This window comes from Penicillium odoratum (assembly GCF_028828045.1).
Source record: "Penicillium odoratum strain IBT 22623 chromosome Unknown utg000005l_segment0_segment0, whole genome shotgun sequence".
Classification (NCBI taxonomy): domain Eukaryota; kingdom Fungi; phylum Ascomycota; class Eurotiomycetes; order Eurotiales; family Aspergillaceae; genus Penicillium; species Penicillium odoratum.
The window spans coordinates 1,083,167-1,099,459 of record NW_026643147.1 but is presented as its reverse complement, the minus strand read 5'-3'; the positions used below and the strand labels follow the sequence as shown (position 1 = coordinate 1,099,459).

At 47.6% G+C, this 16,293-nt stretch overlaps 6 protein-coding genes across 6 annotated transcripts; 3 read left to right on the top strand and 3 right to left on the bottom strand.

Annotated features, from left to right (window-relative positions):
- Nucleotides 1-1,841: 1,841 nt before the first annotated feature.
- On the top strand, nt 1,842-4,007 carry N7520_005951 (sugar porter family MFS transporter; the record flags this gene model as incomplete). The annotated part of the gene is made up of 6 exons (XM_057139885.1): nt 1,842-1,879; nt 1,935-2,009; nt 2,059-2,322; nt 2,383-3,509; nt 3,560-3,674; nt 3,725-4,007. The coding sequence occupies 6 exons, from the start codon at nt 1,842-1,844 to the stop codon at nt 4,005-4,007; spliced, it is 1,902 nt and encodes a 633-aa protein (XP_056993891.1).
- Nucleotides 4,008-4,633: 626 nt separating this feature from the next.
- Nucleotides 4,634-4,865, bottom strand: N7520_005950 (uncharacterized protein; the record flags this gene model as incomplete). Its single annotated transcript, XM_057139884.1, has 2 exons — nt 4,634-4,761; nt 4,799-4,865. 2 exons carry the CDS (start codon nt 4,863-4,865, stop codon nt 4,634-4,636), a joined length of 195 nt encoding a protein of 64 aa, XP_056993890.1.
- A 2,463-nt stretch (nt 4,866-7,328) lies between these two features.
- N7520_005949 (uncharacterized protein) lies at nt 7,329-7,745 on the bottom strand (the record flags this gene model as incomplete). Its single annotated transcript, XM_057139883.1, has 1 exon — nt 7,329-7,745. One exon carries the CDS (start codon nt 7,743-7,745, stop codon nt 7,329-7,331), a length of 417 nt encoding a protein of 138 aa, XP_056993889.1.
- Nucleotides 7,746-8,052: 307 nt separating this feature from the next.
- N7520_005948 (Helicase C-terminal) lies at nt 8,053-8,286 on the bottom strand (the record flags this gene model as incomplete). Its single annotated transcript, XM_057139882.1, has 1 exon — nt 8,053-8,286. The coding sequence occupies one exon, from the start codon at nt 8,284-8,286 to the stop codon at nt 8,053-8,055; it is 234 nt and encodes a 77-aa protein (XP_056993888.1).
- A 2,013-nt stretch (nt 8,287-10,299) lies between these two features.
- Nucleotides 10,300-11,382, top strand: N7520_005947 (sugar phosphate isomerase/epimerase family protein; the record flags this gene model as incomplete). Its single annotated transcript, XM_057139881.1, has 1 exon — nt 10,300-11,382. One exon carries the CDS (start codon nt 10,300-10,302, stop codon nt 11,380-11,382), a length of 1,083 nt encoding a protein of 360 aa, XP_056993887.1.
- Nucleotides 11,383-12,109: 727 nt separating this feature from the next.
- Nucleotides 12,110-15,142, top strand: N7520_005946 (putative beta-galactosidase; the record flags this gene model as incomplete). The annotated part of the gene is made up of 1 exon (XM_057139880.1): nt 12,110-15,142. One exon carries the CDS (start codon nt 12,110-12,112, stop codon nt 15,140-15,142), a length of 3,033 nt encoding a protein of 1,010 aa, XP_056993886.1.
- Nucleotides 15,143-16,293: the final 1,151 nt, after the last annotated feature.

Sequence of the window (16,293 nt, the reverse complement as noted above, 5' to 3'; positions counted from 1 at the left end):
CCCGTTTTATCAATTCATCCTTGAAAATTTCAAGTTCGACCCGTCGGCAATATATCTCGATCTCGGGTGCTGCATTGGCCAGGATCTTCGCCAGCTAGTCCGCAACGGGATCCCGTCATCCCCACGAATTGGTCTCCATATCGGAGGACCCATTATGGAGCTTGGATATGATTTATTTCCAGATCATGAGACGCTGGAAAAAAAATTCTTGATCGCGAATCTTTTTAAGGGTGAGTCTCAGAGCGAGCCTTGGACTGGACTGGTCGCTACTGGGGTAGACGTAACAAACTAGTCGGCATTCTTTGACCTGTGCCGGCTGAGTTTCCCGCGATCAAGCCGGGGAGCACTAGCTTTCGGCATGATGTGGGTACATGGAGTGATTTGTGGAACCGAGAGGGAGAAGAAACGGGGACGAAATGGCGGGTTGAAGGGTTACCTGATGAGGTCGGGATTCCGATTACAAACCTGAATGCGGTGGAGGATGAAAACTCGAGGCGGTTGCTGTTTAATAATACAAGAGGATGGTAATTTGCTGGATATGACCTTATATAAATCCAGGTGAGATAGATTTTCTCATCGAGCAAAAGCCAAGGCTTGTCGGCTAGCCTTCAACGTTGACATGGAAAAGGTTGAAAAGGCTAACCAAAGAAAACTTCGATCGTAATTTTGGACCCGCCTGGACCAATCGCATATTACCGGAAAAATACTGTATGGAGTGGCAGGTTAGATGTCAGAAGCAGTAAGCGAATTGAGGCAGTAATGCTTAGACATGTGACACAATACGATCGATCAGAGCAAGATTTTCCAAACCTTCCCATGCAAAACTCAAAATCGCAAGCAAGGCATCAAACGTGGCTTGTTGCCCCTAACTGCGGCCCCGAAGCCTCAACCCTAAAAGGTCAGGAAAAAGCCACTGATCCACAAACAGTTAAGCCAGTTGCCGATCTAAATCAGCCGTCCAAACGCTTTGATAAGTGGCGCAAGTGATCCATACATCGTCTGCGGTAAAAAAATAACCCGCTTTGACGCAATGTTGAGCCCTAGTGTTGCATTCGTGATCATTCTGGGGCTTTCTCTCTGGGGAAATGGGGGGCGTGTTTAGCGGGGAGACCCACTAGACCGCACCCAAACCTAGGTACGGCATTCATTGCACGACTTGTAGGAAGAAAATAGCAGAATATTATTCAGGGTCTAGATATTTGACTGTGGTAGACTAAGAACTCTTGAAATGAGAATTTGGACTCCATCAAACTGGTTAAAGGGATAGAGGTGAGACCGAAAACAGGCTCACGTAAATCCAGTGAAGGAGCAAAGGCTTGGCGTGAGTCTATCTGTTTCCGCGGGGGAAACTTGCTTTGCTTAAAACCCCATGGGCAGATACGCCCCGCGCGCGCTTGGACCTTGATGATGGGGTAACCTTCCTCCTATTCAGGAAAATTCCATGCAGGCTCAAAGCAATGATCCAATGTGGCTCTAGAGCTAGTATCTCTGGGGTTTAGCGGTGGCTGTCTGACTTGTTATACAGTCTCATGATTCGGGGATGCCGGTCAGCATTGGTAGCCTGAGACGCGAAAATTAAGACTGGAGATCCTTGTCTGGCCAGTATTTAAATTGACGCATCCCGCCTAAGCTTCGATCATCACTCACTCGCGCTTCATTGCTAATTCCGACCTTGTTGGATGTGTGATTTCTCGGGGGTCATTGTTTGACATCATTTGTTTTTTTGCCTTAATTTTCGTGACCAACACCTCCCTTACGTTCAAATATATCGGCACTCCGCATCATACTCATATTGCGCCACAACTTCCTTGCTTTCCCTGACGGTTTGGTCCATTGGCAAGATGGAGAAGGCGGCCGACATACAGGCGGACGGAAAAGGGTATGCAAAGTTATAAACCCCGCAATTTTTTCTCATTGGCTTATCCGTTTTTTAGTCTCGCAGACGATCACAATGGTGCGGAGAAGGCCCACGTTGAGAAAGTCAGTCTCCAAAACAATGTGTCGGCAAAGTATGTTTCTCTACAGAAGTTCATTGGTTCTTTTCTAACAACCTTACAGGATCAAAAACCCATTGGCCGATCTGACGAAAGAACAAGTCCTTCGTGACGTGGAAGAGTTCGCGCAGGAGAATCAGTTGGAAGATATTCTACCAGAACTTCGTAAGGGTGCCCTGGTTGCCCGGGACCCGGCAGAGTTCGAGTCAGTCCCAGACTTAACTGAGAGCGAGCTCGAGTCCCTCCGCAACGAGGTTCTTCACAAATGGCGTCAACCTGCTGCTCTCTACTTCACGATTATCTTGTGCTCTGTGGGCGCAGCTGTGCAGTAAGCTATACCCACCGTGGAGAAAGATACCGATTACTGATTATATGCTGCAATATTTAGGGGTTGGGATCAGACTGGATCTAACGGTGCGAATTTATCATTCCCGGATGCCTTCGGAATTCCCGAAACCGGTACACCTGATGCTATTCGCAATGAATGGCTGGTTGGTGTTATCAATGCCGCTCCATATCTTTCGAGTGCCTTTTTCAGCTGCTGGTTGTCAGACCCTTGCAACCGCTACTTCGGACGCAGAGGAACGATCTTCCTTGCCGCAGTTTTTTGTTTCCTCTCGCCGATCGGATCCGCAGTCACACAAAGCTGGCCGCAGCTATTCGTCACACGTCTTCTACTTGGAATCGGTATGGGCTTGAAGGCTTCTACCATCCCAATTTTCTGCGCCGAAAATGTGCCGGCTAATATTCGCGGAGGCTTGGTAATGTGCTGGCAACTATGGACCGCGTTTGGCATCTTCCTTGGATATAGCGCCAACCTCGCCGTAATGAAAGTGGGAGCAATTGCCTGGCGTTTACAACTAGGCTCGGCTTTCATACCCGCTGTTCCTCTTCTCGTTGGTGTTTACTTCTGCCCGGAGTCTCCGCGTTGGTATATCAAGAGAGGGTCGGCTAGTAAGGCCTACAAATCACTCCTCCGTTTGAGAAATTCACCCCTGCAGGCAGCTCGTGATTTGTATTACATTTCTGCGCAGATCAAGATTGAACAGGAGATAATTGGGCCCAGCAACTATATCACACGTTTCGGGGAGCTTTTCACTATCCCTCGCGTTCGACGAGCTACCCTGGCCTCCTTTACTGTCATGATTGCCCAGCAGATGTGCGGTATCAATATCGTGTCATTCTATTCTAGCACTATCTTTGCGAATGCTGGCGCTTCAAACGAACAAGCTCTATTTGCTGCTTGGGGAACCGGTCTTGTGAACTTTGTGTTCGCCTTCCCTGCCGTGTGGACCATTGATACCTGGGGTCGTCGATCCTTGCTTCTTTTTACATTCCCTCAGATGGCCTGGACTCTTCTTGCCGCAGGATTTTGCTTTAAAATCCCCGATAGCTCAAAAGCTCATCTGGGGCTAATTGCATTCTTCGTCTACCTGTTCGAGGCCTTCTATTCCCCAGGAGAAGGTCCAGTGCCCTTCACATACTCAGCTGAGGTCTTCCCTCTTTCCCATCGTGGTAGGTCTAGCAAGCTTCTACAAACCGACTTGATGCTAACATAAATCTAGAGGTCGGTATGGCCTGGGCTGTTGCTGTCTGCTTAGGCTTCGCCGCAGTTCTTTCTATCACATTCCCCCGCATGCTTTATGCAATGGGCCCTACAGGAGCATTCGGCTTTTACGCGTTCGTATCCATGCATCTCATGTTTTCACAATTTACTAACAAAGGTCTAGTGGATTGAACGTCACCGCATTGGTTATGATATTCTTATGGGTCCCCGAGACAAAGCAACGTACTCTGGAAGAGTTGGACTACATCTTCGCTGTACCTACCAGAGTTCACATGCGCTACCAGGTTTTCAAAGTTCTTCCGTGGTGGTTCAGACGGCACATCCTTCGCCAGGATGTGAAGCTGGAGCCCCTGTATCACTTTGATCACATTGCTACTAATGAGACGGCTGCCGAAGTTCGGAAGCGGAGTGTTGTTTCTGCCAATGTGAAATCTGAGACTAGTTGATTCGGACCATCCTGAAACCTTTAGGAGATGATGAACATGCTGCATATGTGTCATGAGCAAGGAATTGTATGAGCGGTAAGCAGAGACGATTTATATTTAATGGACCTTGGGATAATGTATCTTGAAGCCGAATATACTCAGAAAACTGAGATCTACACCCTGCCTTATCGAAATTCGTTGATAAGGATTTTGAGATATCCTACAAGTGAGTAAGCATTTGTCAATTGATGAAATTACATAGCATCGAGCTGGAGATCTTGAATGAATCTCAGATTCGGCTTGGAATTTGTGTCGACTGTTATTTAGGTTGTTAATTCGATCAATAAGAAAAGAATTTCTACTTTAGAATCGAATGCGGTGCCTTGAACAGACTTCATAAAATTCCCATTCTTATTTTCGATGATTAAGGATACATTCTAATTCCTGAATGGTACCGGTGTACACAACCAGGGCGAGTTTCCACTTTCCTACAAAAAGTGGATATAAAAGTCATCTTCCTTTGTGGCAGTCTTGTTGACAATCGTGGCCCTCAGCCAAGCGGCACTACTTTTCGGCCCTGTGACTCTGCATCCACCATAGTGGTACCAGCAGAGCTGGAAATCTGTTCGCTTTCCAACTCGGTCATTTTAGTAAGCTTTCTTGCCAGCTTTAAAACGCGCAAAGGCAGTCTTTGCCACTTGGGTCTCTTTCTTCAGGTGCATAATGGTAGAATTGGAGGGCTCGACCTCTTCTTTCTTCATTTGCATGCTCAACTCTATGCAACACTTTATTATTGCTCCAACCAATCTAACCAGTAAATGTAGACGAGAATGAACGGACAATAGTAAACGAGATCCATCGACGGGCAACAGTGGCCATTATCTTTCAATGCAGATCTTCAAACGGCCATTTGAAACAAAACTATGGATCTAGAGTCGGAAAGAAGTGCTTACCGTGATTATTGGTTTCGCCCCGGGGAGGTTGGAAGGAACAGGGTGTTAACCCGCAGACGCCAGAGATGATATTGGTAACGTGAGTTGTATCTCTAAACTCCTCGTTACTTCCGACGAACAAACCACATGCCGGGTAATATTTCAGATACGAATATCGGGATAGATCACATCTATGCACCACTGCAGGATCTTGGACTGTATCTGCTTACAATAGCACGATCAACCGCACCTGTGATACAGGAAGGAACCGGCACAACCGGGCAGTCATCCGATTTGTGGGCATGAAGGGGGTGCACAGGGTGTTGCTTGTTATATCAGTAAAACTTCCAATATTAATGGTGTTTAGATGATTGGCAAGAAGGATGAAAAAAAGAAATGGAAATAACTTCATCTTATTTCATCGTTATCTTTGGCAACCGTTTCAAAATCACGGAGAGAATCAGGAGTTTATTTACAGGTCCTTTCAGTATCTCATCTTTGGGAAATTTTGAATAAGGTGTTCGAATCTGTGCTTTTGATTAGGAAATGAAGACCGTGGGTTTTAGAAGTGAGATAGAGTGTTTAAAGAAGGAAAACTTAGCAATGGCAGAACACTCTTCCTATTTATGATAAATCAACCTCATAATATATCATGTGCACCAGAGGGTTATATTGGAATCGAGGGTCTTGGGCAACGAGCTTCTGCATGAGGTACAACGCCCAAAATGTAACGAACTAGTAAACAAGGGTACGGGACAACGGTCCGGACACGAAATACAAAAGCAACACAAGAAGTCGAAGTGGATTAAGAAACGCATATTGAAGGGGTGATGAAGAAGGAAGAAAAGGGGTCGATTGGATCTGTGGAATTAATCCACGGGCCCGCTCAACACGCCTCTTCCCTATTTGATAAATACATCCCTTTTTGCCCACAACATATGGGGCCTGAGCCGCAAATTGGGTTGACACAATTTCCGCGTAGCAAGCGACATTAGCCCCTAACACATGCATAGTAAGAAATGAAGAAGGAAATCAGAAAGTCAAACAACCCAAACCCAACCAATCCATAATCTTTGTCCATCGGCAATCTCTCAGGCCTCATCATCTATCGACGTAGTTGCGTCACCTTCGTGTTTTCTTCTGGAAGGGTTTCATCGTCCACAGCTTCGTTCTCAGGAAGATCAGGAAAAGGTTCAAAATCCAAGTCCAGATGTCCATTTTTCCGGGCTCGATGCTCTAGCCTGCGGATGTACTTTCGATAAGTTCGGTGCTCATCCAGCAATTCATTTCGCCCGACCTTCCATTCACGTCTGATAGCTTGACCAACTCCGGTGGGAAGCTAAGGACTCAGGATGTTCAATCCAATGGTGAGCAACTCTTATGATTTCTGTTTCAGTTTGAGAATTCTCAACCTCGATGCAAACCGTTTTCACCTCCTGTCAATGGGCATGAAACAGCCATCGGGTTGCGCCGCTTTGCTTCCTACTTTAAAGTTCCCACTCGCGAGTGGTACTGTTCAGCTCCACGTCGATGAAGAGGTGGAGTGACTGGAACCACCCGTTCATGGCAGCTCGGTTTGTCGCCTGGTAATGAGGGGCTTGGTGGCTTATGATCCTCTGGGTCCAAGGTGGATGCATCATATACCGGTCTGGAGGGTCCGACGCGCGCTGTATCAGCCGATTTCACCATAATGTGATATTTCGGACCATTAGCCCACCGTCGCATCTTGGCCAGGTTGGTGCATTGCGCAAGTGAAGGCAGCCTTATCCCTTATTTTTGGATAAACCCGTCCAGGGTACCGAGGTATTCCGGATTGGCTTGGCAAATATTGAGATGCGTTGCCAATGCATCAGGCCGGGAAAACGTCTTCTTACATCATTTGCATTCGATCGTAGATATCCTTCCATTTGGTACAATGAGTTCTGGATGCTTGTGATGGATGTGCGCTAGCTGCAGAACGAGGTTTTGAAACCACTCCGGACATTCCGGGTCCTGACAACCATGCTTTTAAACGGATTGTTCCACGGGTTTTTGCGGAACTGCGTGTAGAAGTAACTCAGTACTTTCCACGCCAGGAAAGTCTCTTTGGCATCAAAGACAAGTGGTTTTTTCTTGAGCTGAGATCCACCCTGGGTGGGTATTGCGGTGCGCTGATAATCTCAGCAGCTATTTAATATTAGTATGTATAGAAGCCTCAAGACTAGGTCCTTTATATCTTGCTTCTTGGGGAAAGTCTGACATAGCGGGTTCTATTTATACTTCGTGCTGTCGAGAGCGATCTTCCTAAGGTAGACAAATATCTGATCGTCGATTAAGACCTTCGATTTTTTCCTCATAGGTGAAGTATCGCAGGATATATTTTCGCGTAACTTCTTTTCCTTAGACCCGCTGGGCACAGGAATGGTAGAGGTCATGAAAGTGGGGGTCGTGGGAATGTGGTCACTGGGAAGGTGATGGCGATGCCTGGGTTCAGAGGAAGGTCGTGCTCCTGGAACAGGCCAAGGGGCACAGCCCAGGCGCCATCAGCGTTAGCGCATCGTGGGTGATAGCTACGCAGGCGCCACAGCGGTCCCGCCATGCACTGTCTGGTCTTGTTCACCACTACCACCAAGCCATATGGTGGCTTCATGCGGCGAGTCTCTTTGTTCGAAAGCTGGAACGGGAGATCAACGATGGTGTAGTAGACCAAGTCCTCAATGCCGGCGCCTTCAACACTGTCACAAGGCGGATCAGGGGGGAAAGGCAAGCGAAGAGCTGGGATATCAACCATATCAAGCGCTGACGTTTTGGTGCTGAACACATCCCACCCAGAAAAAACGAAAGTCATTTTAAGGTTTTGGGACGTGGCTTTGGGACGTGGCTTTGGTAAGAACATATTGCATGAATCGATATGGTCTGCCGTTTTCCAAAAGGGTATGGTTGGATTGATGCACGTATGCATAGAATTCCTCGGGGTATATACCGAGATGACCTTAGGTAAGCCGGTATTCACCCGTCACGTATAGGAGGGAATTATGAAGCCAGGTGAGCTTCACATCGCGGTTCGACAAGTTTCTGGAATCGCTCCGGAAATTCCGGGTCCCGACAACCATGCTTGAACGGATTGTTCTACCCTAGGAGGGTATTTCGGTGGGCTAATAATTCTTGTGTTTGCTGGATCCTGGTGGTGTCGGCGCCATGGGAGGAGTCGGTACAGGGGATGGTGTGCGCGGCTTTTTCTTCTTGCTGGGCCCTGTAGCCGTAGCGGCCGTAATGCGCTTCATCGCGCTCGCGGTCCAAATGAGGGCAAGGGTGCCCAATGTCTTTCCAAGCCCACATGTATCGGCGAGGAGCCCTCGATGCAGAGGGCATGCCTCCTGGTCGAGCATCCAGGCTACCCAAGTAAATTGCTAGCGCTTGAGGTAGGTGGCAGGGACCTGGAATGTGTTAGGAGGAAGCCTGGGCTCTTGCACGAGATCGTGCCTGCGAGGTCACGTCATCCCAGTCAACAATTGTCCCTGCCGTGATCAGCGTCTTATTGTTCTGGACCGGTGCATTCGGTTTCCAGTCGAGTCCAGCTTGAAAGAAAGCGCTTTCTAGGAATGCTGGCTCCCACATTTAATATTAGTATGTATAGAAGTCTCAAGACTTGGTTCTGTATATCTTACTTCTTTGGCAGAGTCATTGGCAGAGTCAGAAAAGCCAGTTCTTTGCCTCCGCGATTGCCATGAAGGCCTTGACGAACAAGCCCATTGAAAACTCTAGGGTGCTTTGATAGTGCTTTCATCTGTATCCAGATCCAGATTTCCATGAAAGAGCTGACACGCTTGGACAATGTTCACTTCATGGAATTGTCGAGGATCTCTGGCGTACACGTGACTACTGGCTTAGAAGTTACGTGTGGAGCCAAAAGGTACCTCAAGGCACGATCACTTCCACCTCATAAGTGATGCAAAGGTGAAGATGGGTTGAGAAAAGAGGTTAAGATAATTTGAGAAAAATGAAGATTGAGGAGTTGTAAAAGAAAGAAAGGAAAGGTTGAAAAAAGTCCTTAAATACTTCTTGAAATAAAAGAAAAATTGGGATGAAAGAGTGTAGTGTGTCCCTATCATTGGCGGTGGTTGAAATCGGTCAGGGGTTCGGTACAGCCGATGAGATTTGATTTATTTACCTATTAGTCCCATTTGGAGGACTGAACTTCCCACTGGATCAGGTAATCTATAAAGGTACCCCGATTGCCGGACTTCGGCAAACGACCTGGCTTAGATCACGTCCGCTTACTGATAGTGGCTTCAACGTCGACAAGGGCGTCCTTCTCAGGGAAACGGTCGTCAAAGGTCGGGCCGTGTGTATCCTAGTAATATAGTCACTCCTTTGAGATGGCATCTACACACAGAGGCATAAATCCCAGAGAAAAAAAAAACTAGATTAGTGGATAATGTATACTCCAGTGACATGTACCATAATGAGCAGCTTTAATAATAATTACTGCAGAATCCGATCTGTTCATAACAGTAAGTATACATTACAAATCGTACAAAAGAATCACGTGGAAATACTAGAGACACCACAACAGAAATACTCGTAGTAGGACCTTTAGCTCTTGCTCTGGACCTTCGGTCTTCTCCTCGGCCCCCTTAACCGACTCTACCTCTGTGTCTTAGATCTCTCCTTCCAACATGGCTGCGTCATCATAGTAGGAGGTGTGGATCATTCCGGTCTCATGCAGTTCTGAGTAAGTTTCGGCCAATCTCACGGCCTTAGCTTGGGCATGAGCAATTGCACATGACCGCCAATAGACCCAAGCAATTCATCATTATGTATATTAAGCATCATCAGGAAAGGTAAAATTGGAGACTCGAGTGTATCTAATGGTCATTCGCAATCCAAGGGAGTTATGATCGAAGATTCTCTTCTATACACTTTAACTGATTAATCTGGAATGATGTGCGGTTGAACCAAATGAACAAAATTCCATAACCTGGGGTAATTCTCTTCAACAAGTCTAAATTTCCAAAGTGGAACTGGATATGCTTAGTAATCGTTGTCTCCCGGCAGTTGGTTACTGGGCCCTGAGTGGGCGGTCAAATTTCTGCCATTTCCCCTCTCGGAATATCCTGTTGATCCGTTCCGAGCGGGAGAACGTTCTTTCAAGAACGTTTATCCGCCGCATGCGGACGATCCGGATTACGCGCTTCTTCAAATTGCATGGAAAAATGCAGAACCCCTCTCTACTAAAAAAATAGAATAGAAATAATAACCCGGGGAGGCTCCTCCACAGTTCTGACATCTCACTCCTTGATTTCTCCCTCGAATATTACCCCTGCAGCGTTGAAGAACAACCGCCAAGGGAAACCCAAGTCTAACAACCGACTTCCCCTCATCATATACACTCCGCAACAATGGTCATCAACCGCCCCGGTATCGCGTCCATGTCCCTGGGCCGACCATGGATTCACGACCTCCCTGGAAAGCTGATGCAGGCCGCCGCACACGGGTTCGAGGGAATTGAGCTCTTCTTCGACGATCTCGACTGCTACGCGCAACGAACATTCAACGGCGACCACCTCGAAGCCTCTCATCAAGTTCGCCGCTTGTGCGAGCGCCTCGGCATGAGCATCATCTGCCTGCAGCCATTCTCCATGTTTGAAGGTCTCATTGACCGCGTCGAGTCTGAACGCCTCCTCACCGAGAAGCTTCCCCAGTGGTTCATCCTAGCGCGGGCGCTAGGCACGGACATGATCCAGGTGCCCTCCAACTTCCTCGGACCCGACCCTAAGACTGGCGCTCCCCGCACAACTGGCGACCGCTCAGTGATCGTCAAGGACCTCCAGCGCCTCTCCGACCTTGGCGCCGCAGAGGGATTCCGCTTCGTCTACGAGGCCCTGTGCTGGGGCGACCACGTCGACACCTGGGAGGCATCCTGGGAGGTTGTGCGTGATGTCAACCGTCCCAACTTCGGTCTGTGCCTGGACTCCTTCAATATTGCCGGTCGTGTCTACGCCGACCCGGCTGCGCCTTCGGGCCGTACCCCCAATGCCGAGGCGGACCTTGCTGCTTCTCTGGACCGTCTGCGCAATGCCAACATCGATCCCGCTAAGATCTTCTACGTTCAGCTTGTTGATGGTGAGCGCCTGGATGCGCCTCTGGATGAGAAGCATCCTTTCCACGTTAATGGGCAGCCCGTCCGCATGTCCTGGTCTCGTAACGCTCGTCTTTTCCCCTTCGAGGAGTCTCGCGGTGGCTACCTGCCCATTGTGGATGTTGCCCGTACTTTCTTCGACGATCTTGGTTTCCGTGGCTGGGTTTCTCTGGAGCTCTTTAGCCGTACCCTTGCCAACCCTGATCCGTTCACTCCCGCTGACCACGCCCGTCGCGGTATTGACTCATATTACAAGATGGGCCGCCTTCTGAACTGGGAGGACATGGAGGAAAAGCCCGTTCAATCGATCGCGCCTTCTTCGCCTGTCCAGCACCGCCTGTGAAATGAATATACTGGTGTCAGACGAGAGGATATTTAGGAGGGAATCCTCTCTGTTCATATTTTATTTGTACATATTGCATCACGACTATAGATGATAAAATCACGATTATTTACTTCATATCCATTCAAGGCCATTCAACGCCTAGTTCAAGAATACGACATATAGTGCATTATTTTTCACCGCATGAAATACGCGCCTACAATAAATACATCTCCTACATAGTCTCCTAACTAGTCTCACAGTCAGCCTCCCTCTCGGTATCCTACTATGTATGCCTTCTACTTTCCTGCTTACTGTATCAGCTAGGTAGTTGAATAAAAGTCCACAGAATAGCTAAATCATCGAGGGGTTCATGTCAATCCTCAAGCGATGATGTCATAGTTGTTTGGGATTCTATCGACCGTCAACAAAACCAGTGAAACGTTGAAAAGCCTGGGCAGAGAAAAATCTTGACTAATGGCAGATTAATCAACATCTGACATCCAAGCAAGTTGAATGGAGTGGGGAAGAAGATGCAGGTCGGATATTAGGGTGAAAGGAAATAAGTAAATAGGCTATTATGGCCCTCCGCAGCGGCTATCCAAAAGTACCAAGAGTACGAATTCAAGACGTGACATGATGACTTTTAAAGTCAGCTTCTGGCCTTGAATCCCATTTCGAATTATTTTCTCATTCAACCACTATTCTTTCAAAAGAATACAGTCGCTATATCATTCTATTGATCAACATGTTTCCTGCATCGATCCCGGACTGGAACAATCTCAAAGTCCTCCATCGAAACACACTACCCCCTCGATCTCATTTTTACAACTATCTCGACGAGAAAAGAGCCCTTTCCTTTGACAGAACCCAAAGTGAATACCGATCCCTTAATGGACAGTGGAAATTCCGTCATGATATTTCGCCTTATCAGGCTCCTGCGTGGGACGCTGTCGACCCATCAGCTTGGAATGAGGTGAAAGTCCCAGGAATGTGGCAGCTCCAAGGGTATGGAAAGCCACAATATACCAATGTGGACTACCCATTCCCCGTGGATCCGCCCAATGTCCCCCACCTCAATGAAACCGGGTCTTATTGGAGACAGTTCACAGTTGCCAAGGAATGGACAGACAAGCAGGTCAGAGTCCGTTTTGAAGGCGTGGATAGTGCTTTCCATCTCTGGATCAACGGGAAAGAAGTTGGGTACAGTCAAGGCAGTCGTAACTCTTCTGAATTCGATATCACTTCATTCCTTGTCGATGGGGTAAATGCAATAGCTGTGAGAGTTTACCAATGGTGTGATGGCTCATATATCGAAGATCAAGACCAGTGGTGGCTTTCTGGGATCTTTCGCGATGTCTGCCTGATCGCATTTTCTCCAAACAGTGTCATCGATTTGACGGCTGTTGCTGATCTTGATGGCACTCTCTCTGTGGCGACTCTTCGAACGAGCATTGTAGTCCAGGGTTCAAGTGGGAACTGGCAGGTCAAGTTGTTGGACTCGACCGAGAAATTGGTTGGCAGTGGCGAGCGGGACTCCAGGAACTCAATTTCTCTCACTGTCAAGCCTCGCTTATGGTCCGCCGAAGATCCTGTACTGTACACCCTTCTCATCTTCTTTGGCCAGCAGACTATTTCTCAAAGAATCGGCTTTCGAAAAATCGAGTCAAAGGGCGCCAATTTCCTAGTCAACGGAAAACCGATCACCTTCTACGGTGTAAATAGACATGAGCATCATCATCTATTTGGAAGAGCTGTGCCATATGAGAACATGAAGGCAGACTTGGTCCTCATAAAACAGCACAATATCAACGCGATCAGGACGTGCCATCAACCCAATGATCCTCGTCTGTATGACCTCTGCGATGAGCTTGGATTGTACGTGATCGCAGAAGCAGATCTCGAGTGCCACGGCTTCGACCCTGTGGAAAGAAGGAAAGTGGACATCCCAGGCCTCTCAGACTCTGAATTGATGGAGGAAACATACAAACGAGCCAAGGTATGGACGACTGACAATCCCGAATGGCGGGAGGCATACCTGGATCGTGCAATCCAATTGGTGGAACGATACAAGAACAACCCATCCATCATTCTCTGGTCTATGGGGAACGAGGCATTCTACGGCTCCAACTTTGTAGAAATGTATGATTGGATCAAGAAGAAAGACCCTTCCCGACTTGTCCACTACGAAGGAGACAGAGAGGGGATTTCGACCGACCTCTACAGTGTCATGTACCCCAGCATTGAGGATATGATCAAGCTGTTGAACCAAAAGTCAGATCGACCCTGGATTATGTGTGAGTATGGTCATGCCATGGGCAATGGGCCGGGCGGGCTTCAAGAATATATCGCTCTCTGCCGAGAGCAAGAGCGATTACAGGGGGGCTTTATCTGGGAATGGTGCAATCACGGTCTTCTCACCCAGGAAGATGGGACACCATTCTATGCCTACGGTGGTGACTTTGGTGATGTTCCAAACGATGGCGACTTCGTGATGGACGGACTGGTTACTTCTGATCACTCGCCCACACCTGGACTACTGGAATACAAGAAAGCCATCGAGCCGGTCGACATCACATATCGCAATGGAAAACTCCACATTCAAAACTGCTTCGACTTTGTGGATCTCAGTCATCTGATCTGCCACTGGAGTGTTTTGGGCGGTAGCGAATCCAGTGAACTGGTCGAGTTACCTCTGCCTCAGATACGTGCGGGAGAGACAGCGTATCTCGAGCTCCCATTAGACCCGGGCGCTCAGTCAACGGAAGGGTGGCTGACTGTGGTGTTTACACTCAAAGAAGCCACTTCGTGGGCAAATCAAGGACATGAAGTGGCATGGGCCCAAATTCCACTTTTGGCAGCCGAAGAAAACAAGGTCAATGCAGCGCAACCTGCTGAAGATTTTAGTCTGACAGAGAAAGACGGATTCTTGCGCATCAATAGCCTCAAAGGTAGATCTGAGTTTCAGCTTGATCTTGTTCAGGGGAACCTCACATGGATCAAAAATGGTATCCCTGTGTTTAAATCCGGACCGGAGCTGAGCATTCAACGCGCCTTGACACAAAATGACAAAGGCTTCGGAGGTGATGCCGCAGAATGGGCTAATTTCTTTGTTCATCTCACAAAAACGCACGTTCGCAAGGTAACATGGAAGAATGTGCCTAGCCAGCCTGTGCTCATTACGGTCCACGTTCGAGTCGCACCTCCTATCCTTGAATGGGCAGTTGAAGGGGAGCTTCAATATGGGATCACCGGTGCAAGATTAACTATCACGACCAAAGGGAGTTTCGTTGGACACCATCCTACGGTAATCCCACGAATTGGTCTGACCATGACTCTTGCAAACGGATTCGATTCATGCACTTGGTTGGGCCGTGGCCCTGGGGAGTCCTACCGTGACAAGAAGGAGTCGACCAAGTTTGGACTCTATCGCAGCACTATTGAGGGTCTCTCTATCGATTACGAATACCCTCAAGAGAATGGAAATCACACTGACACCAGATGGGTGAAGATCCATTCCAAGGAAGCGAATGTTTCCTTGGAGGCGCGAATGTCAGCACCCTTTGACTTTACTGCTAGACACAGTACGGTCCAGGATCTGGACAATGCTGCGCATCCTCATCAGCTTTCTCGATCCCCAAACACCATATTGAACCTGGACTATGCCCACAATGGTATTGGTACCGGAAGCTGTGGGCCAGGACCACGCCCAGGCTACAGACTCTTACCAGAAGCATTCTCCTTTACTACAACCCTCAGCCTGAGCGACAAAAAGGAATGACAGAATGGAATATATTGAAGAGCGATATACAAATTTCGGAAGATTCATATCAATATGTTATGTTCAAAGAGCAAGGCTGTCGGCACCCTTTGTCGAGCGGTGCAATGAAAGTAATTCTCTAGAATGTCCTGATGTTCTGGCACATTTGAATTTTCTGCCATGGAGAATTCGAATGGAGTATATTGTAGGACCTCTCGGAATACTTTGTAAAATCAATGAGCCTAGCCTCATAAACATTAAACTGTCATTAAAGAGACCATTTCCGAAGACCTAGCTCGTGTGCTCCGCGTCCCTCCTTTCCTCTCTCTCTATATAACCTTCTAAAGAGAATGATATCGGGAAAATAACGAATAGAATGTCTTCTGCTTGTGCACTAGATAAGACTCTCACGGTGAGAAAGGAGAAATTTGGAAAAAAGTATGTTTCTTCCCATTGATTCTTTGCATAAATAATAGCACTATTAATTGCTAATTGACATGAGCATATTTTTTGCGACCTTGCTAACTCGCGATCTTAATGTTTACACAAATCATCGTAGGAAATGTCCACGATAAATCGAAGACTAGGTCCTTCACGTGCTCATTCACATACATTGGAATGGGATCCGATGTAGCGTACCATGGTGGCTTGCTCATCGTATCACTGATTTGCAGCCCATTGATGGTCAGATTCTCAAAAGTCACAAACGTCAATAATCCTCAATCCTCGACTCATTATATCCCACCATTATGACCGAGTCCAAGTTTCTACCTATTGTAGTGGGGAGAACTGGTCCCTACTACGGATTACCATACCCTTACGGGTCACATTCCTTCCCGTAAGGAAAAGGGTATATTAATACGAACTTAGCACTAGTTACAGAATGAACGCTCTTACACATCTCTCACTTTTGACCTTTGTCAAGGGATCCACTGCTCGCCGAGGGCGACCTTCGGTCGTGGTGGGTTTTGCTGAGTATATCCGATTCGTGCGTCGTCAGAGCGTACAGCCAACGAGCGTTCCCCTCTTCACTATGTAGCTGAGGTTTCTAACTGTAACGTTAGAAATTGTGCCATCAAAAGCGTTTTCGAATTAAGAAAATCGAAGTATTGTTCCTATGTAGCATGTGAACTCTTTCAACGGTGAGCATAACCAGCTATTCAATACTCCAT